This window comes from Acipenser ruthenus, chromosome 19 (assembly GCF_902713425.1).
Source record: "Acipenser ruthenus chromosome 19, fAciRut3.2 maternal haplotype, whole genome shotgun sequence".
In the NCBI taxonomy this organism is placed as follows: domain Eukaryota; kingdom Metazoa; phylum Chordata; class Actinopteri; order Acipenseriformes; family Acipenseridae; genus Acipenser; species Acipenser ruthenus.
Genome location: NC_081207.1, coordinates 18882626 through 18908842, shown reverse-complemented (window position 1 = coordinate 18908842; position 26217 = coordinate 18882626). Strand labels below are relative to the sequence as shown.

The following is a 26217-nucleotide window of genomic DNA, read 5'->3' as shown; positions in this document are numbered from 1 at the left end:
AGATCACATATGATGAGGTTATCAAACGTCTGTGTGCTTCATCACATTTCATATGAAATGTTTGCTCTACTTAGATGTTCATCACACATCTGATATGTAATCTCTCAACCTTGAAATATTCATAGTCACAGACTCCTAGAAAGCAGCAGTAGCAGTCAGAGACCTCAAGTCAGCAGCAGTAGCAGTAACAGTCAGAGACCAAGGCAGCAGTAGCAGCAGTCAGAGAAGTGAGTACAGTATTTATTATTATTATTTATTGTAATTATTGTCTAAATTAAAAATTTGTACATGATAGAAAAAAATATTTCATTTCATGGGAGTCATTTTTATGGATCATGCTTTATAGTGGTAGTTGTGAACTATTTATGTGTTTTTCCTTTCTATTATTGTCTACAGATGACTACAGAAAAGTGGCCTGTACTTGTACACTAGCATCCTGGCCTGTGACCCAGCCAGTCCGCCCCTGGCTGAACGTCCTGTACATCTAGAAAATCAGTAGTGCTAAATGTGCTGTTTTATTTAGCCACAGAATTAGTTTTGTCTTGTTTACAATATTTGTTGCTAGCTGCCGTAGAACTCAATGGCAATGCGTGAAAACAACGGGGCTTGGGCACAGAAATATCTCGTGTGCACGTCCAGTGATCTTTTAAACCGTTTTGCCCCCACCGCCCCCACCTTGAGTTTGGGCCTGAATATGAAGAGCTAATACATCCGTAGAGACTAAAAAACACTGGTGATTCTCGAACCAGGTGGGCCAGTTTAAAGTATTAACAACCCCACTGCAAGGCTTCTGGTAGTTTTAACAAACACAGCATTACAAAACACAGAAATAGGTATTTGCCTATATACAAATGAACATATGGTACACATCTAAAGTAAATAAATAAATAAAAAACATATGATAAAGGTGTAATTCTACTTTCTTGGGAGAAATATGTAAAGGCAGGGACTACCAATACTTGTTGGAGGGTAATGCAACAATATACCGGTATGTAATAGTCATAGGTTAGCTTGTGTTTAGGGTCCTTAGGCACTGATTGTGTCTGTCCAGACTTTTATTATAGACTCCAAGCTTCCTTTAGGATTGCATTGGTGTATAATCCACTAACTGATGATTTTAAACATTTTAACAGAGATTATGAAGACCCACAGTATGTGTGTACTGAGTTTATAAAGTGCTAGATTATTTTTGTTCGTTCTTTTGTTACAAACTGCAAATTACTGCAAGCAACTTGCCCAGTTTTATTAAAAAATAAATAAATAAATAAACCTACAAAAAAAAAAGCTTAAATCCAGCTCATTGTTAATTTTATTTAACGAGCAGTTGCAAATAAAAGTGCTATGTTTTATAGAGATGGCCAAAGTGTATTTAACAGTTCATTTTAACATGCAGATCACAAGTGCTCAATGGAACATAGTGACTACACACAATAGCTCAAATTTAACATATGTTGAAAAACCAATAGCTTCAATACAGGTATTGTTGAAACCCTCATAACGAGGGATGTGTTTAAATCAAGGCCAACACACTGTGTACCTGATACCTGTGCTCCTCCCTGTCAGCAGGGAGGAGCTAACATCAGCTATAGGTCAAACACACACAACTGGAAACATTGTATTCTGAGTGGTCGCCACTATGTAAATAAAGGACAGTGATGAAATATTTACTATGGAAGTTTCACCTTTAATACAATTACCATAGGCAATATTTGCAGAAAATAACTTGTCTATTGCCACATTCTTATTTTTTCCATGTGTACTGAATCCTATGTAGGCTCATTTTAAGGTCATTTTTTTGTACTTTGTGACCATTTTTTTAAAGTGAGTGCCTTCTTTAAACAATGCCATATTTTAATATTTATCACATCTCGTAATCTTAAACAAAATACTAAAGCCTAAAGTTTGCATGTTTTGCAGTGTGTCTCATTTACTTTCAGCATGTGGGTCAGTTATGTAGCACATTTTACTAAAATATGCCTAAAACATTAGTTTAACACCTCTATAGCAGCACCTTGCCAGAAGTGTCAAAAACCAAGTATGGGGCATGCTAATTAATCCATTAAAACAAAACTTAAACTTGTTTTTTTGGTTTTCATTTCATTTTCATTTTTCTTGACAGGATGCCTGTTGTTTTCTCTGCCCTGTTCTCTTCTCAAATAAAGTGCTGCAACAGCAAACTGATTGGTGGGATCCCTCGTCCGTACGGGAGGTGCCTTCCCCAGTCTGCTGATGATTGGTTAATTCCTGAGGTTCTTCTCTGGTTGGTGGGTTTCTCGACAGCGCTCTGAATGATGTCTGAACAGGACCTGGCGGAGATGGTGCAGATAGCGGTGGAGGACTTGAATCAAGACCACCCAGGTGAGGGAGGCTTTCCGTGTGCAGGGATGGAAATAAAACTCCCACTGCATAGCAGTTTCACCTATACTATGAGTTTAATAAAACACCTGAGCTCGTACCTATTCACTGTGCCTAATCAAGCTTGTATTAAAACCTGAACTGGGTGAAAATGCTATGCAATATGAGTCTTATTTCCATCCCTGTTGTGTAGTGATGAAGACTTCCTTACATGATATGTATTAAAATACATTTTTTTTTATTTATTTTTTTTACCGATGGGCACCAATATCGATATTTTGATATGCTTGTTCCAAAACAGGGATATCCAGCTTTTATGTAATACGGGGAGTACAAGGCAAATGGATCAGTCATGTTAAGGAGAAATCATTTCCACTAAATCGTGTGCAAGATGGTGTTTGTAAAACTTTTTTTTTTATGGTTTATTTGAAGAAAACAAAAGTTTGCTGTTTTTCTGGAAGAGTTGTTCAAAACATGCATTTTAAATCTGTTTGTTTCTGTCAGTGGTGTTGGAAAACCATGAAGAGACTGAAGACTGCGACAAACCGGACAGAAAAAGACAGCGGACAGACATCAACTGTCAGGATACAATCAAGGTGAGGATTCCTTTTCATTTCAAATATTAGCAACTCTTTCAGGTGGTCCAAATTAAGGTTGAGGTGCGATTTTGTTTGTTAAAAACTTACATTGAAGGGGCATTTCCAAACATTCACGCCAATCTGTATTAAAACCCCTATTTTATGAAAACAGACAAATACAAAATGAGAAATCATGAGATTTTATTTAGTTGCCTGGTTTTGTGAAAGGAGAAAACTCTTACAAAACAGTAAATTAATGACTGGGGTAAACACTCCTAAAATCAGGTGTTGTGTAAAAACACAATTTGGAACACATTTCTATTTCCATTCCACTAGGTGGCAGCATTGCAGTGTAAATGGTAGAGCTTTTGTAGTGGTGATGCAGGTACAGCACTAAGGGTCTCATTCACTAAACGGCGGTAAATGACCAGAATTACCACGTGGCAGGGGGAAGCCACACCACGCACAAAAATGAACCAGCAGTAGCTCTATTCATTAAGCTAATTATATGCACAAATAAAGCAAGCTAAATGGTTAATTTGCAAGTTGTCACAACGCGCGGAATTCCTCAATTTCGAGTTTACACACACTGTATTATAGTTTATATATAAGGGCACTCGAAAGGAAAGGTAAGTACGGTTCTGAGTTGTCACAATGACAGCAACCAAAGAGAACACAGTGAGGAATCTAAAGTTTACAGACCAGGAGCTAAATGTATTAGCAGAAGAAGTGGTGTCTCCTTTAAAGCTCTTACCCAAAATTCACCAGGCTCCAGATCGGGTGTCAAAGTGCAACATACACTGTTTGATAAAGCTTGCCATTCCCTTTCATCAACAGATCCAGGAAAAAGGGCATCAAACTGAACAGCTAACGGAATTACTGAGTTTTTTTTTTCCACTGGTCCAACACTCTTTTAATGGCATCCTCGCGGCTCAGCCATCTGTTTTCACATGGACGCATCGGCTTCAGTGGATGCTCTTTGTTCATTGTGCTGTGTGCAAACCAGTTGTGAACCTCCCGTACCACAAAATCGAGATGATGGGGCAGAACATTTGTTGCTTTGCTGGCTGCCAGGTGGAAAGATTGGCAAATACACTTGACCACTACCAAATGAGGGACACTGTCTTTCAGGTGCTTGGAAACTGAATCACTATGTAACACAATTTTTGTTCCTGGGTAGTAAGTGTTATTTCCTAATTGCTTATGCCTCAAAAGTATAGAAAATGGCTATTATTCCCCACAAACTTTGCTTTTGTGACCAGGACAGTGATATTTTGAAATTTACCTATTTCCAATGAGAAAACGGGCAAATTTGTGTCTTTTTGTTCACATAAAGTCAGAAAAAAACAACATATGAATCCAAATTAACATGTATTTATACTAAAGTAATACAAAAATGACTACAAAAGATTTAGAAGTGAGTAGTTTTTCGAGATTTACGATTATACTGTAAATCACTTTCACGAATCAGCCCCCAAATGTAGTCTCCCATCATGTTCTCGTTATACTGTCCTTGGTAGCTGCGTTCAAAGTCCAGTATATCCTGGTGGAAGCGCTCGCCTTGCTCCTCCGAGTACGCTCCCATGTTCTGTTGTGCCGTAGTTCTTCACCAGAGTCTCAACCAGCTCCACATAGTTTTCGGCCTTGTGATTGCCCAGGAAGCCCTGAACCACTGCGACAAAGCTGTTCCAAGCCGCTTTCTCCTTACTAGTGAGCTTCTTGGGGAATTCATTGCACTCCAGGATCTTCTTTATCTGTGGTCCGACGAAGACACTGGCTTTGACCTTTGCCTCAGACAGATTAGGGAAAAAGTCTTGAAGGTACTTGAGGGCTGCCGACTCCTTATCTAGAGCTCTGACAAATTGTTTCATAAGGCCCAATTTGATGTGCAGTGGTGGCATCAGCACCTTCCGGGGGTCCACCAGTGGCTCCCACTTGACGTTGTTCCTCCCCACAGAGAACTTGGTCCGCTGTGGCCAGTCCCGCCTGTGGTAGTGCGTCTTGGTGTCCCTGCTGTCCCAAAGGCAATTTCCTTGATGCTCATCTTGATAAATTCAAGGAGAACATGGGAGCGAACTCGGAGGAGCAAGGCGAGCGCTTCCACCAGGATATACTGGACTTTGAACGCAGCTACCAAGGACAGTATAACGAGAACATGATGGGAGACTACATTTGGGGGCTGATTCGTGAAAGTGATTTACAGTATAATCGTAAATCTCGAAAAACTACTCACTTCTAAGTCTTTTGTAGTCATTTTTGTATTACTTTAGTATAAATACATGTTAATTTGGATTCATATGTTGTTTTTTTCTGACTTTATGTGAACAAAAAGACACAAGTTCGCCCGTTTTCTCATTGGAAATAGGTAAATTTCAAAATATCACTGTCCTGGTCACAAAAGCAAAGTTTGTGGGGAATAATAGCCGTTTTCTATACTTTTGAGGCATAAACAATTAGGAAATAACACTTACTACCCAGGAACAAAAAAAAAAAAAAAAAAAATGTTACACGGTGTAATAATAGTTAAGAGTTACTAAGCAACTGTCCAGAGATTGAGCAGGAAAGACTGTTATGGGGCTGGAGCAGTCCTTTGATTTCACCTTGCAGTGTGCATGCTAACACATCTGCACGTTAGCCCATCTACTGCAACCTGGCTGTAAGTTTTGCTACATCATCTGTGATTTGCAACATTGTTTGTGCCGTTGGCACACAAGTCAATTCAATTCATGTGTTGTTTGTTATCTGCCATCTTAGTAATGAATGTTTGCAAACCTAAAAACCTGCAGAAAAAAAACTCTAAAAAATCAGTTGAAATGAAAGTTTACCTTAAAAAAAAAAAAAAAAAACCTCTAGATCTGGAGGGAAAACCTCTGATCTGGCAACACTGATAGTACCTTTTCTTATATGATCCAAAGACACATTACAAGTTGAGCAAAACAGAATCCCACCATCTGCATGCACTTCCCCTTTTCTTAGCTCTGAACGCGATCTTCTGTTGAAATGAATTGAGCTTTTTTTTTATTTGTCAGCTGTCTGCATTTTTAATGTTAATCATACACTGCAAGCTAATAATTCAACAGTATTTAAACAACCATTTTAAACATCCCGCCTCTGACTCGCATGTTACGTCATTGTATAGTATGAGGAATTCACCAATCACAAAGCCGGTATTTGTTTGACCCCATTGCTGTAATAATCAAATGCACAGCATTGACGCCGGACCGTGTACAGCTACTGTAGCGCTGCTTCTACTTGATAAAAGTATGAAATGAACGGGAGGTGAAGAGTAATGAAAAATACTGTAAGGAAAATAAAATGCATATTTTTCACGGTACGTAGGCACATATTTGTCTTTGAAATTTGTGATATATCGTGAATTTTCCGGGGGCCCTACATATAAGGGTAGTGTGGTCTGTGCTCAACGTGTATCTAGTTATTACCTCCTCCTCACACAGCCCTAGTCACCTCTGCCTGGTCCGAAATACTTTCTCCCTGACTTCTTCTCACTCTCCTATGCAGCTGTTTTGCTGGTTCTGTTTCAATAAGAGGTACTTTTCCACATTCTAGGTTGCCTGCCACTGGTTAGTGAATACAGCAGGTGTACAAAGCACGCAGTAAAGGGGCTTACTGCATGCAAAACACGGTACCGCTGTTTAGTGAATGAGGCCGTAAAAGTTCACAAAAGCATGTGCTAGTTTATTTTATCACCAGTTCTCCATAACATAAAAATGTTTATAAATATTGTACAGTGCCGTGTTGCCCATATTATTGAATATGACGCTGGCTTAATTGTAATCAGGGAGTGGTCTTGTGTGTAAATTGCTTCCTATCATCTTTATATAAATCATGTGGAACATCAAGTACCTCCCAACTGTCGTCTTTATTTTTTCTTCTTTTCCTTTTTTAAATTAGTTTAGTTTTTTATTGCAGTCTGGAGATATGGTGAAAAACCTGGATAACCTACAAACATTTAAGTTTTTCAGAAACTGTATTTGGATTTTAATATGACGCGACGATATTGGTTATGTAGTTTTTCAAGGACACCCTTCAAATGTAACACTTTAAACATCCAACAGACTCCAATATGTAAGCTACCTAATGAATAGTGTCATGCATTTCTGTTACTTCAGTATTTGTCATCGCTGAGCTTCAACTATTTCAAATTAGTCATAAGTTTAAAAGGCCTACTCCAGTGTTTTGGCAAAGGTGAATACCATGATTTCCAGCTGGATGACTGACTCACTATATTAGTCCTGGGCACTGTGTATGCATAATACTTGGGCTCGATTAGACCTGACCAGAGCCAGACTGAATAGGTGTGAAAAGTCCTGCAATCATAACCAGTTGGAGCAGGCCCATGCAAGTGTACTGCTATTCATTTTTTCGTTCATTGAAACACAGTTGTCTGTGCTTTCCATTATTGAGCTTTAACCTTGCGTGTCCAGTTCACATTTTAAAGTGCATTGCAGTTCCACTGTATTGGGCTGTGGGATATAGTTTATTCATTACAGTATGAATAATATCCCAGTGTTTGATCAAAGACTGAGTTGTGAAGTAATGTGCTTACATTGGCAGTGATTGCTGCCCAATAGACCTTTGATATGCAAAACAATAGTGCTGCCTTTTTTATTTCAAAAACATTCCTGCCCATCTGTAGTGACTGTTTTATGTTTGTTTGAAGTAACCTTTGCTGTTTATTCCTGAATAAGAGGCGCCTTCACTCGATGGTTTGTTTTTTTTAGCACAATTGGTCTTCTGCTTCGTGAGACATTATTTTGTACAGTGCAATCAGCTCAGTTCCCCTGGGGACTTGTCGAGATGTGAGAAATGTGTGCTAATTTATTTTCCGCTTTGAATTATGACTCAGCAGGGGAGGTCTGATTCTTTCCCACTTCTTGTATCGTGATATCTCCTCTTTCCTTTCCTCCTGTCCGAGTGCAGCATTTATTTTCTGTCATATTCTCCCTCCCCCTCAGGGTCACTCGATACCTCCCAGTACACCCCATCTCTCGCCCTCTGAAAGATTGCAGTTAGACGGTTCTAAACTTGGACTCCTGGTCAATATTACTAACTTTAGAAATAGTGCACTTTCTAGTGGCGATTAGCAATTAAAGATATTTTTTGCAGTAGCATTAACCAACACTTTTTAAATATTTTCTTATTTGAATCTTTTCAGAAAAAAAAGAACTTGCAATTTTAGCAGTGTGTGTGTTAAGCTGTAAATATAGTCCTGAGATAGCTCCTTTTCGTCTTTTACCTGGCCACCTGGTGGATATCTGCCGATACTACACCTGCAGAATAGGGTCAATATGATGCATACAATTTGACATTGTTGCAAGAATTTAAAATCTGAAAGAAATCAATATGTCAAAAAACTGCCTGGAGTGCACATATATGGTTCTTTGTCTTAATGCTTTACTTTTATTAGTTCAAGCAATTTCATCACATCCTTGTATTTATTTATGTTTTAAAAGACTTCCCACTACAGTAAAAAGTTAAAATGCTTCTGCGTGGTACCGGATCACTTACTTTTCTGTAGGTTACATGGTCTGATTGCAGCTACCTATAACACAGGAAGATGAAGGGACCAGCTACTTTTATTATGTTGCATTGTATTTGAAGTATCTTCCAAAAACTTGAAAAACTGGTGGAAACAACTTTGAAAATGGGTTCCATGATATCCAGTCACTGCTTTATGCAATTAGAAGCACTGCCATGGGTGATGATGTTCATATTAACCCCCAGGATTCACATGTTGACTTGCTTTGCAGTCCCTGCTGTACTCCATCAACCAGACGATCTGCCTGCGCCTGGATAACATCGAAGGCAAGCTGCAGGCCCTGGAGGCCACCTACAAGTCCCTGGAGGAGAAGCTGGACATGGTGATGAACAAGAACCAGGGTCCCATCCAGGTACCCATGGTGGCAGGATCTCCGCTGGGAGCCACGCAGACCTGGAACAAAGTGCGATGGTAAGGGGGGCTAGGGGGGCTCTCGGGGATTCTCAACTCCATGTTTTAATCAGAACTGAATTGCTTTCCGCTTCAGGTAAATTAGAACCTACAGGATTTCAGTGGATCTCTTCTCGCTCGCTTCAGCAGCCCTACTGTTCAGGTGCTCAATGAGCCTGGAGTGGGGACGGGGACTTCTTCTGCTGGGCCCTCGTCTACAGGGTTTCAATAGCTTGCGAATTTGGGAATTTTGGTTGAAATAGTTTGAAATTGAAAAAATATGTATATACTCATTCAATAGAGCAATATAATCTAAACTGCCTTCCTAGTCTATAGGAACATCTCCATTAGTAAAATAATAATTAAGTTAAAGACTTATCCTTTGAAGCCAGGTGAGCACTTCCCTTGTATGTTCCAAACTATGTCTTCAGGTAAAAAAATAAATACAAATGTAATAACATAAAATCCTGGCAATGCTACAGTTTTAGTTGGCTGAAGGCAATCTCGGTTTCACAGTGAGAGGATTACATTTTTTGCCTTCCCTGTTTTTTGTTTTTTTTAAACCTGTTCCAGTTGCTGATTATTTCTAATTAAGACCTCAGGACTCGTGTTCAGGTTTGATTAAAGCACCAGCGTTTTTCAGAAGGCAGGTGGCATTGGAGGGATGCCACATTTATAAACTCTGCACCTGAGCAGGAAAAAAAAGCAGCTATGTCAACCCTCAACAGAAAGGCTATGTGCAGGTGGTGTCTTTCAAAGTATTTACTTGTTTTGGTTACAATATTCTTCCTGGCTGCACTTATATTTTTACATATATTCCATCATGAAAACGACTTGTGATGAAACTTGGTAAGGACATTCTTTTCCTAAAGGTATTTCAAGCATCAGAATCTGGGGATATACTGTACTGGGGTGCCTGTCCGTATGTACATGTCACATTCACATGCACTTATTTTGGATGTAAGTCATAGTTAAGGCTGTCAAAGTATCTTACCTGCTGCAAAGCATATCCGTCAATGGGAGAAGCAGCTGTTTGGTTAGTGACGAGGATGAGGACAATTTCACTCTCCAGGAAAAATGACCAAAAAAGTGCAAGACTATCTGAAAGCAAGGCCTGCAAGCAGAGATTTCAATATAGTGCAGTACCAGATAACATGTTTTAAAATGAAAATGCATGCTTACAAAACGACCATGAAAGCAACACTTTTGTGAACCGTACAGGCACGTCGTGGAAAATGAATGTAATTATTTTGTTATATGAATCAATTTAACTGACGCAGTTTTAAAAGAATCTAGACAGACGCACCTCTTTCACAATAGATTTTTCTTGTGACCAGTAAGGACAGGCTGGAGACATTCAATCGGCTGCTGTTCATGACGAGAAGTGAACATGAATACTTGGCAGCTTGTAATATCCAGGAATGATTTGGCTTTACCAGAACCAGAGGGACAGACTCCCAGTGTTGTCCAAGTCTTTCTTGCTTAAGATCTAATTATTGCTACATCTTTTTATATATTTTTTCACTTTATGTTCATTGTCGTTCATTGTCCCTGACATTGTGGATGGAGCACATTCTTGGCACTGGCTTGCTCATTTAGTATGCACCACATGTGGGTTAAATTTCTATAATCACTGGGCTGTTTCTTGCACAGTGTTTAACATAATTAGGTTAAAACATTTTTTTTTATTTTTTATTGAAGTTGTGATTCACTTCTGGTTAGCAATATTATAATTGGTCTTTCTTTTTTCTGTTGATTTATCATTTGGTTCCTTGCTTGTACAGATATTTCAAAGACAATGGTATAGATGACAATCTCCTCCTGCTTCCTAGTACCAAATCACTTCATGTTTTGTAGTTCAGACTCCCTCTAATGGTCTAGCTGCAATCAGACCAGATGACCTACAGCAAAGGTACCAGGATGCAGCATCTGCAGCTATGGCCAAAAGTTTTTACAAAAAAATGTGTATTTATTTTGGAAACGCATATATCTCTGATATGACATATATGGATGGATGATAGGCTAAAGTAATCCAATGCTTTTGGATTATGTTCATCAACATACATACGAAGATACTAATGTAAGGAAACTAAATGATTTATTTATATGTATTTATTTATTTCTCTGTGTGAAGGAGTGCACACAACAAGGATTTCAACAGAAAATCATTTTACTAATTCCAATATTCAAACATTACACCCATATTGCTTAAACATTATCATTTAGACATAATAATGTAACCCTAGTTATAAACAGAAATGAAGTAGGTGCTCAATCACCTAATCCTCTGGAAGAAGCACGGGCATGGGAGGTCAGGAGAGGACTCAGAGGCTGCTTCTTGGATGCATCTCCAAGTGCCTGCTGTTTTATAACAATCTCTACACCTTAGTTGCTGGCTTATCTCTGTGTGTCAGCAACATTTTGACCAGACCACTCTTACTTGCACCAAGTCAGGTGAGGTCAGTTCTGTTCGTTTTATAGCTCCTTTCCCAGACAATAAAAACATTATTTTCCTGATAGCAGCATACACTGCCCACATAGCAGCAGCACAGCTGCATCTCAGTCATAGTTTTATCATTAACTTTTTCCTTACACGAACGTCTTGTTCTTATTTAAAATTATTTAATGATATTTGCAAATTGATACCAGATCAATGTAAATGCATGTTTGTTTACAACCAGGTAGCAACAATCAGGAAGTAAATAGGAAACTGACATCACCACTGCAGTGCCCCCTAATGAATAGTTTATATGGGGTTAGGTGTACTTCTACATTATCATGATATAGTACATACTGCATTGTGATTTCACTGTATTGCTGAACCTCAGATATGCGTAGTCTGGCTGGGCAGCCATCTGTGAGAATCTGGTACCAGTTCTGCATAATTCCATAAAGTCTTCAACTTTACTCCCTCATTGGATGGCGCCTTTGATAAAGATTTTGGATATACTAAGCTGGAATAAAACAAAAATACCCTTGCCGTGTGAAATGGAGATTACAGAAGCATTAAGAAAAAGTTCCGAGGTCAGCCAAGTATAAAATTGGAGTATTTTAAAGTGTAGATAGGCAGTGAAATGGGAATGTGTGAAAGTACGATAATGAAACAGGGTCGCTGCTCCAGTACAAAGGGTTCAGATCATAGAATTAGTTCAGGAAGGGTGTTTAAAAGAAAGCACTGCAATGGAAAACGTTGACCAATTACTGTTTCTCTGAGCAATTGCTTTTTAAAGGGCTGTGGGACATTTTAATTTCAGGGTGATGCCTGTTTCAATGGATGTTACTTATGAAGAATATAGTGTCAGCTGTAAGACTCGGTTGTCCTAAATTCATCTGCAAAATATTATTTAATTCCTACATGAGACTGAAATAAAGTACAACCAACCGAACATCTCCACAAGAAAAAGGGGGCAAGTGATAATGCTGCTTCTGATTGAAATAGTTCATGGAAAACCCATTATTTATACAGTGTTTGAGCTGCTTTGAGTTTGTGAGTTTGGATCAAGCACTACTGTCAATGCTTATATTTCATCAGATAGGTAGGGTAGTTTATTTAATTAAGCACATGTTATTTCAAACTACGTTTGAGTTTTCACACAATGAAAATGAGGGTCAGACTGTGAACTGTGACCACTCTTTCACTGCACCATGTAAAATTGCTTTGCCCTCTAAACCCAATTACTCTTCACCGTTAACACTCAAGGTGACATACATAACCTGCACTGGCTTGTTCTTTAGTCTGCTTCGCCGTCTGCTTTGACATTTGTTTTATGACAAGTGCGAGTAGACACTAGTGTCTGTTAGTTTTCTTTCAATGAAAATGAAAGAAATTACCTGCAGTACTAAGCTCTATATTTTTCTAACCTTTGCTGATCTACTCTATATTTTTCTAACCTTTGCTGATCTGTAGCTCAGAATTTGCAATTCCACTGGGAACTCTGTTCTTTCGCCAGGCTAAGAAAAATAAACCAAAACAAACATATTTAACCCTTGACCCTGACAGCGGAGACATTGGCAAGGCCTACTGTCTAGCGGCACATAATTTCTTTGCCGGATTTCTCAGTTTTGTCTAAGCAGGTCTGAAGTGCACAGTCATAAAGGGTGTGTTTGTCAAAATAAGGTGAAGATAGTCTTTAAAACTGGTCCATAAACACTCTCTTCAGAAATATTTTTAAATAAATTGATGTAATATTCAATACATGGTATATACCACACTTGTTTAAACTGTAGATTCAGTTTGACTCAGTGAAGCCAATTTTCCCTACCATAACATTGATCACTTTCTACGTTACAGGTTATTGGACTCCACCTGAACACTACACATTGGAAATTATGTGGGTTCAGGTGGGGTCATAATTCACGTAACACTGGAAGAGAACTCTTTATAGCCTGGCTTCATCTGAGTCAGAGGTCTGGATAAAGTTATGACACCACCACAACTATAAAGTATAGCTACATCAGTGGCAAAAACTGATAAATTCAGCCAAGATTACTATAGTTTGACAAAGAAAAACGGACTTATTATCACACAATCGAGAAAAAAACTTTTCCTTTAAAAGATGGGCATTTGGTAAAAGTTGTATAAGGACGTTTTTTGAATATTTAACTTTGACCCTTCTTGTTTCTCCCTCTCATAGCGTGGTTCCGCAGACTAATGTCATTGTGAGTAGTGACCGGCCGAAGGTTTCAGGACAGGAGGAAACAGTCACCAGAGCAACCGAATCACTGGAGAATCTTCTTAGCAAGTCAGTGGCCAATCCTCCCCCCCGCCCCCTTAATTGTAACTCCTTCATAAATGACTTCCGACCTTGACATTTGAGATGGCTTCATATTCTGTACACAACTGTATTCTATTATTCTTTTGGGTAGCGTCCAAGAGAAGTTACTAGTTTTTGTGCCACATTGTTTTAACATCATGACCATATCAATGGTAGAGACCATACACTTGGACTTTTGGTACATAGCTGCCTTCTATTGATCATAAATGGTAATTGTCCTATAAAAATGATCAATTTTGCAGTCACATTTGTTGTAAATTATAGAAATATCACTGTTATTTGTTACTAAATAAATACTGCAGGCAAACTGTGGCAGTGACCTTGAACTTCATCCATAATTTAAAAATGCTAAATCAGAATTCTAAACTATTAAGTCAAGCAGACAGACACTTTGTCTAGTGTCGCCTTCACTGGTATAAAAATCCCACCACATTCAGTTGTCAATCAGTACATTGAAGAAGGCACAAGCCAAAACGTTTGTCTACTTGTCTGTCTACTTGAGTTTATTTATTTTTTTTACCTTAACTTCACCTTTGGCCTAATACGACTGCTGTATTTGCATTATAAATGTGCTTTTATAAATGTGCCATATACTATATATATATATATATATATATATATATATATATATATATATGAAGGAACATTTATTTAAAAATATGGGCTTTCTAGACTAAATCTGTAGTGCAATATGCAGTCCAAAAGCAAAGGGCCACTGTAAAAAATACTTTTATCTTAATAACTAGAATTTCAGATATTCCAATTGTATATGTCAGGGATGGCATGTTTCTTTGTGCTGCCATTTGAAAACAGCACATTGCGATGTATAACCAACAAGGGACAGCAGCTTGGTCCTGGGATGTAGCCTTGGTCCTGGGATCTGACTTGCTCAAGCATCCTGGAGATGAATTGGCTGTGCAAAACCCAAATAATTTACTCTGTAGGCTTTGGCAAACTGAGCCTATTGAACTCTACTATGGGAACTGCCCTAGTTCTGTCTATCTTATTTATAGTCAGAAAACATTCCTCCTATCTCCACCTCCACTTAATGATCTATAATGACAATACAGAGAGTGCTATAGAATCGCAGTGCTATAGATTTTAGACTAAGGGGCTATCGCAACAAAACAGTAGTTGCAATATATGACACCACCATTGGTGTAATTGTATGACGTTTTTTTATTTTGACATACCAGTGGTATGAACACAATATCCATTGAAGTATATCATTAACATATCAAACTACTTTGGTGTTCCAAATCCTCTGTGTTGCCACCCCTGGTCATGATATAATTTGCTTATGGTTCTGCTAGGGTTTCTTCTAAGGTTTCTCGTGGTATCCTAATTAATACTTTGCAGTAAGGGTAGCCAAGTTGGACTACATTAAAAGGATTAGCTATTTTATATCTAAATTTCCCTAATATTTTTTACCTGTGTGATATATTATTATATACTAGGAGTGTTTTCCTATCATTGTGTGTTGTTTCTAAGATTCTTAGCATGCTGTAAGGGCATGAGCAGCTTTCAAGAGCATGAATAACCCATGAATTAGTCAGCTGCGCTACATAGTATTTTCTGTATTGACTGATTGAGGTGGCAGGCGATTGAAATTGTGTATGAACCTCCAGCAGTGCTCCGTGCAGCAGCGTGTAGCTGATATGTTGATTTGTGTTTCCCTTCTTGTCCAGTGCTGTTCCCGGACGCAGACAGAACACAATCCTGGTGAAGGTCCCAGCGGCGGACGATAGCCACAACGAGGAGGCTGAGAGCGGGTCAGAGGCCAGTGACTCTGTCTCCAACAGCGGCCAGGGAGGGGGGGGCGCCATGGGGAACAATGTCACTCTCATCACCCTCAACTCTGAAGGTATGGGCATCCAGTGGGCTTGATCACGTACTTTCATTAGGTGTCACCACACACCAATTACTGGGGCACATGACTGGAGATTTGTGGCCTGTTTTACCCACCCCTCTTTACCTTAGCATTCCTGCAGATGTAATCATCCCATCCAAGTGCAGTTGCACCCTAAAATGTTAAATGGCGGGCATATTGAACAATCGGTGATATACTGGGGAACTAATGTTACAGTAAGGTAAACACAACATTGATCTGTTTTTTTTTTTTTTTTAATTTAGTCGTCGCCAATGGTTTTTACCCCGGTTTTCTCCCCAATTTTGGAATGCCCAATTATTATTATTTTTCTTTTTCACGATTTAATGCTGCAACCCCCCGGTGACTCAGGAGATGGAGGCTGAAACACATGTCCTCCGAAACACGCGTCCTCCGAAACGTGTTCTTTCCGGTCCGTCATTTTTCGCACTGCTGACCTATAGTGCCGGAGGACAACACTCCACTGCAGACCCGCAGGCGTCCTATCAGCCACAGGGTCGCTGGTGCATGGTGAACCGTGGATTGCCCTGCCGACCTAAGCCCTCCCTACCCGGGCAGCGCTCAGCCAATTGTGCGCCGCCCCCTAGGAACTCACGGTCACTGTCGTCAGTGACATAGCCTGGATTCGAACCTGCGATCTCCAGGCTGTAGGGTGCAGCCTGCACTCCATGGTGCGCCTTTACTGGATGCGCCACTCGGGAGTGCCAACATTTCTTAAGTTCTAATGTATATGTTGTTTGCTTATATTGTGAGATTGCGCCTGGTGAAGCTATGCACTCTTTAAGCTCGCAATTTCAATGGTACGAGAGGCTGAAAATGAAACATGAGTGCTGGCATATATCAGCTATTTGATCAGAGAGTTTTGGGTGGCCATTCCACGTCTGTATTTGTGTGAAGGTTTTTCTCCCTAATTATAATAAATGGGAAAGCACAACTGAATGTGTCAGCAAACATGACTGTGATGGCAGAATGCCTCAAAGCACATCTGGGGTTTGGCAACTGCATGCCTGTGTTTGTATTTTTGATGGAGTCCCCACAAGCTTTGAGACAAATGAAACTGATCATTATCAACGAAGTCGACCAAGAAACCGCAGACCCAGTTAAAAGCTCAGTAGTCTCTGAACCAGCTTTTCGAATTAGTCATCGTGTTGCAGTGGCGTGTCATGCTGGATTAAGGCAGGCGTTTAACAGACACAGTGGAGTCTGTTTTGTTTAGGGTCTCTTATGTGGCTGTATGGTGGTGAATGTTGGGCAGGGCAGGAAATATAACAATATTTATTTTTACGCTCATTAGTACCAAAAAGATTATTTTGACGAGAAATCACAACATTTACTTGTAAGCTACTTAAAGAAGATTATTATTATTATTATTATTATTATTATTATTATTATTATTATTATTATTATTATTATTAATTTCTTAGCAGATGCCCTTATCCAGGGCGACTTACAATTGTGACAAGATATCACATTATTTTTACATACAATTACCCATTTATACAGTTGGGTTTTTACTGGAGCAATCTAGGTAAAGTACCTTGCTCAAGGGTACAGCAGCAGTGTCCCCCACTGGGGATTGAACCCACAACCCTCTGGTCAAGAGTCCAGAGCACTAACCACTACTCCACACTGTATAAACTACAGGATTTTACAGCTTTATTTACAGACTTATTACATTACAGCTTTATTGTGTACAGTTGTATGTACATTATTCCACATATACTTGCATTTCCAGAGTCATTCTAGGGAAATTCTCTCCCTCACTTCAATGCCTTCTTCCCTGTCATTAACCAACCAGCTGCTTACACTAATGACTGACATGCTTACCCTAATGACTGACATGCTTTCCAGCCAACAGCCAAGAGATAAACTAATCAAGTGTAACAGATTTCCTGAAAGTAAGGCATGCCACCTGATATCTTGTTTGTTTATATATATATAATTTGTATTGCATTTGCAAATCCTACATAGCACATGTAAGTGTAAGAAGGATATATGGAATTAATGGAATTAACCACTTTGGTTAGACCACACAGTAGTACAGTGAGTGGGCACAGAAGTTGGTTTTAATGTGCTTGTTTAAATGTGTGTGATATTTACTGTACAAAGCAATGTTTCCTGTAAAATAGTAAGTGGATTTAAAAGCAGGCCAGGTGTCTGCAGGGAATATTTCTCTGAAGTTTGTGTTAAATAGACTAGCCGTAAAATCAAAAGCAGACGTAGCCGCACAGGGCTGACAGACAGGCAGCAGATGACTGCATTCTTTGATGTCTCTAGCTACTCCCAGCAGGCTGTGATCATTGAAAGCTGCACTTGCTACAGAATGCATCAGCTCCTTTAGGAGCTGTCACATGAAACGTTGTGTATAAATATCTGCAATTGTGTTTGGCAGGATTAATGCTTTGATAGAAGTACGCAGAGATGATGCAGGCTTGTGAATGCCATTTTTGACATGGAGAGGCATTGGAAGTGCCACTCTCAATCAAGTGTAACTGTTCACAGTGCCTTGTACTAGTCCATGTAGTAATGACGTGTTCTAAGCTATGTTACAGCTGTTTGTACCGTCAGATATAGAAATGTTCTGCAGCTGCCAGTTTGAATACACATGTCTTGAAGTAAAAGAAATGCATGGAGGTGAAGTGTTCAGTTCTCACAAAAAGACACCTACTACAAGGGTTGGTATGGTAATTGATTATAATTGCCATACTTTTTAGTAATTGATTATCTCCTGATACTGTAGCATCCGATAAGGTAGGTATTTTTGTCACTGTGCGATACATTTTAGTACAATTTACATGGTATAAAGCTGTCATGTGTGACTGTGCAATAGAAACTTGAGGGTCACAATATTCATTTGTAGTTTTATTGGATACGGCTCTCAAAGAGCAATTTGATATGGGTTTGAAATACCAGAATTATCTTAACTATTGTATTATTCTTGTTGTATAGATTCACTTTGTACTGTATATCTTCGTCTGTTTCATCCTGGTGACTTTTTCAAGCCTCAAAAGGATTCTCGAACGAATATTATTATTATTATTTATTTCTTAGCAGACGCCCTTATCCAGGGCGACTTACAATCGTAAGCAAATACATTTCAAGTATCACAGTACAAATAATAATACAATTAAGAGCAAGATAAATACAATGACTTTGGTTCAAGCAAGTACAAGTGTGACAAAATACAATTCAATAATACAGCAGATAACAGTGTCAGTGATAGTTACATCAGGATATGATTAAATACAAAATACTACAGATTAAACACTTTGCAGATTACAGTACTCTGAAGTACAGGATTAAATGCAGTAAAACAGGGGGCAGATAAGAGCAAGTAAAGCGCATTTAAGGAAGGGTGATAAGTGTCCCAGGGGAAAAACAGAGGAGTTCTACAGGTGCTGTCTGAAGAGGTAAGTCTTACGGAGGCGCCTGAATGTGGTCAGGGACTGAACAGTCCTGACATCTGTAGGAAGGTCATTCCACCACTGCGGAGCGAGGGTGAAGAAGGAGAGGGCTCTGGAGGCAGGGGAGCGTAGAGGAGGTAGAGCCAGTCTTCTAGTGCAGACGAAGCGGAGAGGTCGAGTGGGGGTGTAGGGAGAGATGAGGGTCTGGAGGTAGCTGGGTGCAGTCTGGTCAAGGCATCTGTAGGCTAGTACAAGAGTCTTGAACTGGATGCGAGCGGTGATCGGGAGCCAGTGGAGTGAGCGGAGTAGTTGAGTTGCATGGGAGAAGCGAGACAGAGAGAACACCAGGCGGGCAGTGGAGTTCTGGATGAGCTGGAGCGGACGGGTGGCAGACACAGGGAGGCCAGCCAGGAGGGGGTTGCAGTAGTCTAGGCGGGAGAGTACCAAGGCCTGGACCAGGAGCTGGGTGGCGTAGTTGGTGAGGAAGGGTGGGATTCTTCGTATGTTGCTCAGGAAGAATCAGCAAGTGCGTGCCAGAGTGGAGATGTGCTGGGAATAAGAGAGGCAGGGGTCCAGGGTGACTCCGAGGTTCTTAGCGGAGGAAGAGGGAGAGAGTGTGGTAGATTCCAGAGGAACAGAGATAGAGAGATCAGAGGGAAAGAAAAGGAGGTCAGATTTAGAGAGGTTGAGTTTGAGGTGATGCGAGTTCATCCAGGAGGAAATAGCAGACAGACAGGTAGAGATACGGGAGGGGATGGTGGAGTCAGAGGTGGGGAAGGAGAGGAAAATCTGAGCATCAGCATAGAAATGGTATGAGAAACCATAGGATGCGATGAGGGGGCCCAGGGAGCGGGTGTGGAGAGAGAACAGGAGAGGACCCAAGACTGACCCTTGGGGGACTCCAGTTAAGAGAGGGCGAGGTGTGGAGGTTGCTCCACGCCAGGTTACCTGGTAAGTGTGGTTGGAGAGGTAGGAGGAGAACCAGGCCAGAGCAGTGCCAGAGATCCCCAGGTCAGCAAGAGATGATAGTAGAATAGAGTGATCAACAGTGTCAAAGGCAGCAGAAAGGTCGAGGAGAATTAGAGGAGAGAGAGGCAGCTCGGGCAGAGTTTAGTGATTTGGTGACAGACAGGAGGGCGGTTTCAGTGGAGTGAGAAGAGCGGAAGCCAGATTGGAGAGGGTCAAGCAGAGAGTGGTTGGGCAGGAAAGCAGAGAGCTGGCGGTGTACAGTCCGCTCGAGGGTTTTGGAGAAGAAGGGTAGGAGGGAGACAGGACGGTAGCTCTGGAGGGAGGTGGGGTCGAGGGTAGGTTTTTTGAGGAGGGGAGTGATAGAGGCTTGTTTGAAGGCAGAGGGAAAGAGACCAGAAAGGAGAGAGGTGTTGAGAAGAGAGGGGATGATGGGAAGTAGAGCAGGAGCAGCAGCTTGAAAGAGGTGAGTGGGGAGGGGGTCTAGGGCACACGTGGTGGATTTGTGACCCTGGAGCAGGGAGGAAAGGTCAGAGTCTGAGAGGGGCGAGAAGGTGGAGAAGGAGGGTGAGTTAGTAGGGGATGCAGTGGTTGTAGGGGTTGGAGCAGGAGGGGGTGCGGGGGAAGGAGAGGTGTTAAAGAGTTTGCGGATATCTGAGATTTTAGAAGAGAAGAAGGAGGCAAAGTCATCAGGAAAGATAGAGGAGGGAGGAGGAGGGGGGAGGGTTTAGGAGGGAGGAGAAGGTAGAGAATAGTTTACGTGGGTTGTTAGTGGAGGCTTGGATTACAGATTGGAAATAAGTACATTTAGCAGAGGAGAGAGTAGAGGAGAAGGAGGAGAGGAGAGTGCGGTAAAGGTCTAGGGCAGCAGGGAGTTTGGTTCTCTTCCATTTCTTTTCAGCAGATCGCAGTGTGATTCTTGCTGAGCGGAGCACAGAGGAGAGACAGGGTTGGGGAGGGGAGGGGCGAGCAGGTCGGGATGTGAGGGGACAGAGGGAGGAGGTGAGGGAGGAGAAGAGGGTGGAGGTAGCAGAGTACGGAGAGTTGTGAAAAGGAGTCGATAGGAGGGAGGTGAGAGAGAGCAGTGGAGGCAAGGACAGAGGGGGAGAGAGAGCGGAGGTTACGGCGAGAGGTGACAGTGGGGGTAGGAGGAGCAGGGAGAGAGGGGAGAGACAGAGAAAAAGAGATGAAATAGTGATCAGAGAGGGTGGAGGGGCAGCAGGCCCTGGAGAAGGTGAGGTCCAGTTGACGGCCAGCTTTGTGGGTAGGAGGGGGATGGAGAGAGACAGAAGTCGAAGGAGTGAAGGAGAGGGAGGAATCCAGCAGAGTGGCTGGGGTTGGAGAGATGGATGTTGAAGTCACCTAACAGGACAGTTGGGGTAGACAGAGAGGGGAGGGAGGAGAGTAGATAGTCGAGTTCATCGAGAAAGTGAGCGAGAGGTCCAGGGGGACGGTACAGTACAATTAGCAGGAGTTGACAGGGAGAGGTTAGTTGGACAGTATGAAATTCAAAGGTGTTAACAGAGAGTGAGGAGAGATCGGAGGGGACAGAAAAGAGTAAGGAGGGAGAGAGGAGAAGACCAGTCCCACCTCCCCGTCTAGTGAGACGCGGGGTATGGGACAGGACGTAGAGAGAGGACGGCAGCAGGAGTTACAGTGTTATCAGGGGACAGCCAGGTTTCAGTGAGAGCAAGGAAATCGAGAGAGAGGTGGGAGGCAAAGGCAGAGATGAAATCAGCTTTGTTAGCAGAAGAGTGACAGTTCCAGAGTGCACCAGAGAGTGTGCGGGAGGGGGGGAGAGGCAGAGGGATGAGGTTAGAGGGGTTGGAGGAGCAGCAGCGGAGAGGGGGCAGAGGACGAGGGCGAGAGGACAGAACAGGGATGTGAGAGACAGTCATAGCAGGACAGGCAAGACAAATAGGCACAGTGGGAGCAGTGGGGTGGAGGGTACAGACCTGACTAGTAGATGGCTTCTTCCAGAGCGCTGTTAGGTTCGAATCTATTCCAACAGTGTCTCGGCGCAGGCCTCCCCTCGCTGGACTCCCACAGCTAGACTCCCACAGCTAGACTCCCGGCTCTTTTGTTGAGGAAGAATTGAAGAATGTGGTTACAAGAATAGAGGCGGGAATACAGTTTTCTGTAATCCATTTTCATATTACCTGAGTTATTTATTTATGTATTTATTTATTTATTTATTTATTTATTTCAAATGCATATAGTAAAACAAACGGACCAACAAAAAATGATTTTTAACTCCCAAGAGAGTACCACAACTCCAGCAGGCAGATGCCCAGCCTGACACCTGATGAGAATTGCTGCGTTAACTGAATGCAAGTGTTTTTGCATGCCATAATCATGAAGGTTAACCACGTAAGGCTTATATTGCTGCCTACTATATTTCTAAATCGGCTCAATAATCCTGTAAAACTCGATTTGGTGTATTCCGAAGGCTCCTTGAGGCTACTACACACTAACACGACTGCACCACAAAACTTAAAAATAGTTTCCCCAGCGTCTAGGATATTATTATTATTATTATTATTTATTTCTTAGCAGACGCCCTTATCCAAGACGACTTACAGTCGTAAACAAAAATACATTTCAAGAATCACAGTACAAGTATTAATACAATTAAGAGCAAGATAAAATACAATGACTTCGGTTCTAGCAAGTACAAGTCAAAGGCAGTAGAGAGGTCGAGGAGAATTAGGACAGAGGAGAGAGAGGCAGCTCGGGCAGAGTTTAGTGAGTTAGTGACAGGAGGGTGGTTTCAGTGGAGTGAGCAGAGCGGAATCCAGATTGGAGAGGGTCGAGCAGAGAGTGGTTGGACAGGAAAGCAGAGAGCTGGCGGTGTACAGCCCGCTCGAGGGTTTTGGAGAGGAAGGGTAGGAGGGAGACAGGATCGTAGCTCTGGAGGGAGGTGGGGTTGATTTTTGAGGAGGGGAGTGATAGAGGCTTGTTTGAAGGCAGAGGGAAAGAGACCAGAAAGGAGAGAGGTGTTGAGAAGGGAGGAGATAAAGGGAAGTAGAGCAGGAGCAGCAGCTTGAAAGAGGTGAGTGGGGAGGGGGTCCAGGGCACACGTGGTGGGTTTGTGACCCTGGAGCAGGGAGGAGAGATCAGAGTCTGAGAGCGGAGAGAAGGTGGAGAAGGAGGGTGAGTTAGTAGGGGATGCAGTGTGTGGAGGGGTTGGAGCGGGAGGGGGTGGGTGGGAGGGAGGGAGAGGTAGGTGTTAAAGAGTTTGCGGATATCTGAGATCTTAGAAGAGAAGAAAGAGGCAAAGTCACCAGAGGAGATAGAGGAGGGGAGGGTTTAGGAGGGAGGAGAAGGTAGAGAATAGTTTACGTGGGTTGTTAGTGGAGGCTTGGATTATAGATTGGAAATAAGAACATTTAGCAGAAGAGAGTAGAGGAGAGGAGAGAGCAGTAGAGGTCTAGGGCAACAGGGAGTTTGGTTCTCTTCCATTTCTTTTCAGCAGATCGCAGTGTGGTTCTTGCTGAGCGGAGCACAGAGGAGAGCCAGGGTTGGGGAGGGGAGGGGCGAGCAGGTCGGGAGGTGAGGGGACAGAGGGAGGAGGTGAGGGAGGAGAAGAGGGTGGAGGTAGCAGAGTACAAAGAGTTAGGAGAAGGAGTCGATAGGAGGGAGGTGAGAGAGCGGTGGAGGCAAGGACAGGGGGAGAGGATATAATGAAGTCGCCCATATGTACATATTTTAAGGGGGGTATGTATTGAAGCAGTCAATCTTTACATTTTTGCATATACTGGAGAACTGCTTTTTATATATATCTAGAACACCAATTGTGCTGAAACAGGCTGAGGATAAGTTATTATGTCAGACTGTGCATTCAGTGGTGGTTGGCCATGTTCATTTACATTTTCATGACATTGATAGATCTGATTTTGTATTTATAGCCATTGCGTGGAATGTGTTTTACAGATGACGTATAGTATTGAAAATCCAGTATTGCATCAAAGCATTATTTCATATCTTCCAATCACCTTGACAGATCTCTCTCTCACTCTCCTCTACCTTAATTTCTTCCCTGGAACTTTTTATAACATTCAGTATTTGTTCCTGAGTATTACATTTAATAATGGGCTTTATTTAATGATATAAAGAACAGCATATCTAGGTAAAGATACCCTTTAACAACTAGCCAACTAACATACTGTTCATTTTTTTAATGCTTAATAAATAGCTAATACTGTTCAGCAACCATCTGACCCATACTTAAGAATGTTCTACTTCAATCGTATTATTGAAATGTGGCTCAATTTATTTAAAATATCTCACTGTAGCAATGTTTAGCAAATTAGACTAGGTTTTATTTCATCATACCTGTTTTATTAGTTTTATAAATAGGCTAATCTCGACTAACTAATAGCCTGGGCGGTATTTGTTTCACAGCACATCATGACCTAAAAATAGATATTTCACGATTTTAAACATAATATTTATTAAAGCAGTTAATAAATACTAGTTATTATAAAACATATTTCACAGAAATGTGTACTTAAAAATATACCGGTATTCGTATAATAAATACTAGTTCTTAGATCACACATTTCACAATTTTAAAAATATACTGGTATTCCTGTAATAAACAGAAGAGATAGCAAAGCCACAGAAGGAATCCTGATGAGTTGCAGGAAAGAAAGAAAGAAAGAAAGAAAGAAAGAAAGAAAGAAAGGCTTTACCTGTTTGAATTACCTTGAGGAAAGATTTATCTGTTGCAGTAGCGACGACCCAAAGTACCAGGAGCTTTTTTTCAAGGCTAATTGTTTTAAAATCCAAATACTCACGTTTCCATCATTCATGCGTACATACGTAAGAGATAATAAAATATATTCACTAGGAATGCAGTAAGAAAGTATCTGTCTGTGTCTCATAAATGTTTCAGTTTCTGGTATATCTTTTGGTTGTTGCAGCGTACAAATGGTGCCCCCCACCCCCACCCCCACTCCAAAGCTTTTGTGTTTCTGTAATAGCCTCTTTAGACAGAAAGTGGTGCCATCAAAGGATTGCTGTTTAGTTTGGGTATTATGGTCTGTTCAGATCAATATTACTTGGGTTTTTTTTATGTTTTTTTTATATATAGATTTGTTTGTAGAAAATAGGATCTGTTGTTAAAAATCAGGTTGATCTCTGCCCCTTTAAGGGATGTGATTGGATGGACGCCCTACATGTCATCTTTCTGTTCCCTATAGATAGCGAAAGATGTCTGTTCGCTCTGTTGGGGTCCAGTGGCAGCTGACGCAGTCTGACTGAAGAGAAGAGGTTTGCGGACAAAGAGCGGAGTTAGCGATAGACCTAAGGAAATGTTACGGGAATATTTGTCTGATGTGGCTCATGTGGCCTAAAGGCATACTTTATATCAACTACAGTATATTTTCCTAATATTCTGTGCCATACCCGATTATGTGTCCTGTAGTATGATTCTCTTTTGTTGGGTTTTAGATAGTTATTTGCCTGCTTACAAACTATTCCAGCACAAATTGCTGCTGATCTGATATGAGGTAAGCATAAGCCAGTGCAACAATGCTTCTCAACCTCACTTCCCAACAGGCAGCCTGGATGAGTCTTTTCAGAAGCATATTCTTTTTCTTTCTGGAATAGTAAGTTTGTTTGTAAGCACAGCAAATTAGGAAAAAAAAAGCCATAGAGAATGCTACAGAACACATGTAATAGGATACTAAACGGGTAAGAAATCAAATATTGTAAAAAGGTGGATGATATACAGTATCCCTTTAAAATACAAGGGGCCTTTTTGCAGCATAGTGGATGGCATTGCTTTTGGTAGCTGCAGTTTTATAGAACCTTTTGCCACCTTCACTCTTGAGGGGGTCCCACTAAAATGAACTGTACTATAAAAGGTGGTCTATGTATGAAGTACTGTGTTAGAAAAAGGCAGTCAGTGTCAGAATACCTTGTAAACATTAAGACATAAAAATTGCAGGGCTCCCGAGTGGCGCATCTAGTAAAGGCGCTCCGTGTGGAGTGCAGGATGTGCCCTATAGTCTGGACGTCGCAAGTTCGAGTCCAGGTTATTCCTTTGCCGACCGAGGACGGGAGCTTCCAGGGGGCGGCGCTCAATTGGCCGAGCGCCGCCCGGGGGGAGGGAGGGTTAGATCGGCCAGGGTGTCCTCGGCTCACCGTGCACCAGCATCCCCTGTAGTCTGACCGGGCGCCTGCGAGCTTGCCTGTAAGCTGCCTGAGAGCTGCGTTGTCCTCCGACTCTGTAGCTCTTGGGTGGCTGCATGGTGAGTCCGCAGTGTGAAAAAAAGTTGTCGGCCGACGGCACACG

At 41.4% G+C, this 26217-nt stretch overlaps 1 protein-coding gene across 4 annotated transcripts in view; it reads left to right on the top strand.

Moving 5' to 3' along the window:
• The window catches only part of LOC117424599 (protein BANP-like), a 162021-nt gene that overhangs the window by 7604 nt on the left and 128200 nt on the right, over positions 1 to 26217 (top strand). The window contains exons 2-7 of one of the 4 annotated variants that reach the window (XM_058992559.1): positions 126 to 227; positions 2163 to 2358; positions 2860 to 2951; positions 8705 to 8904; positions 13518 to 13625; positions 15347 to 15522. In XM_058992559.1, coding sequence (XP_058848542.1) covers positions 2289 to 2358; positions 2860 to 2951; positions 8705 to 8904; positions 13518 to 13625; positions 15347 to 15522 — 646 coding nt within the window. In that variant the 5' untranslated portion in view covers positions 126 to 227; positions 2163 to 2288. Of the gene's footprint in view, positions 1 to 125; positions 228 to 2119; positions 2359 to 2859; positions 2952 to 8704; positions 8905 to 13517; positions 13626 to 15346; positions 15523 to 26217 lie in introns of all 4 variants that reach the window. The other 3 variants (XM_058992560.1, XM_034041109.3, XM_034041108.3) reach the window with 3 other exon arrangements.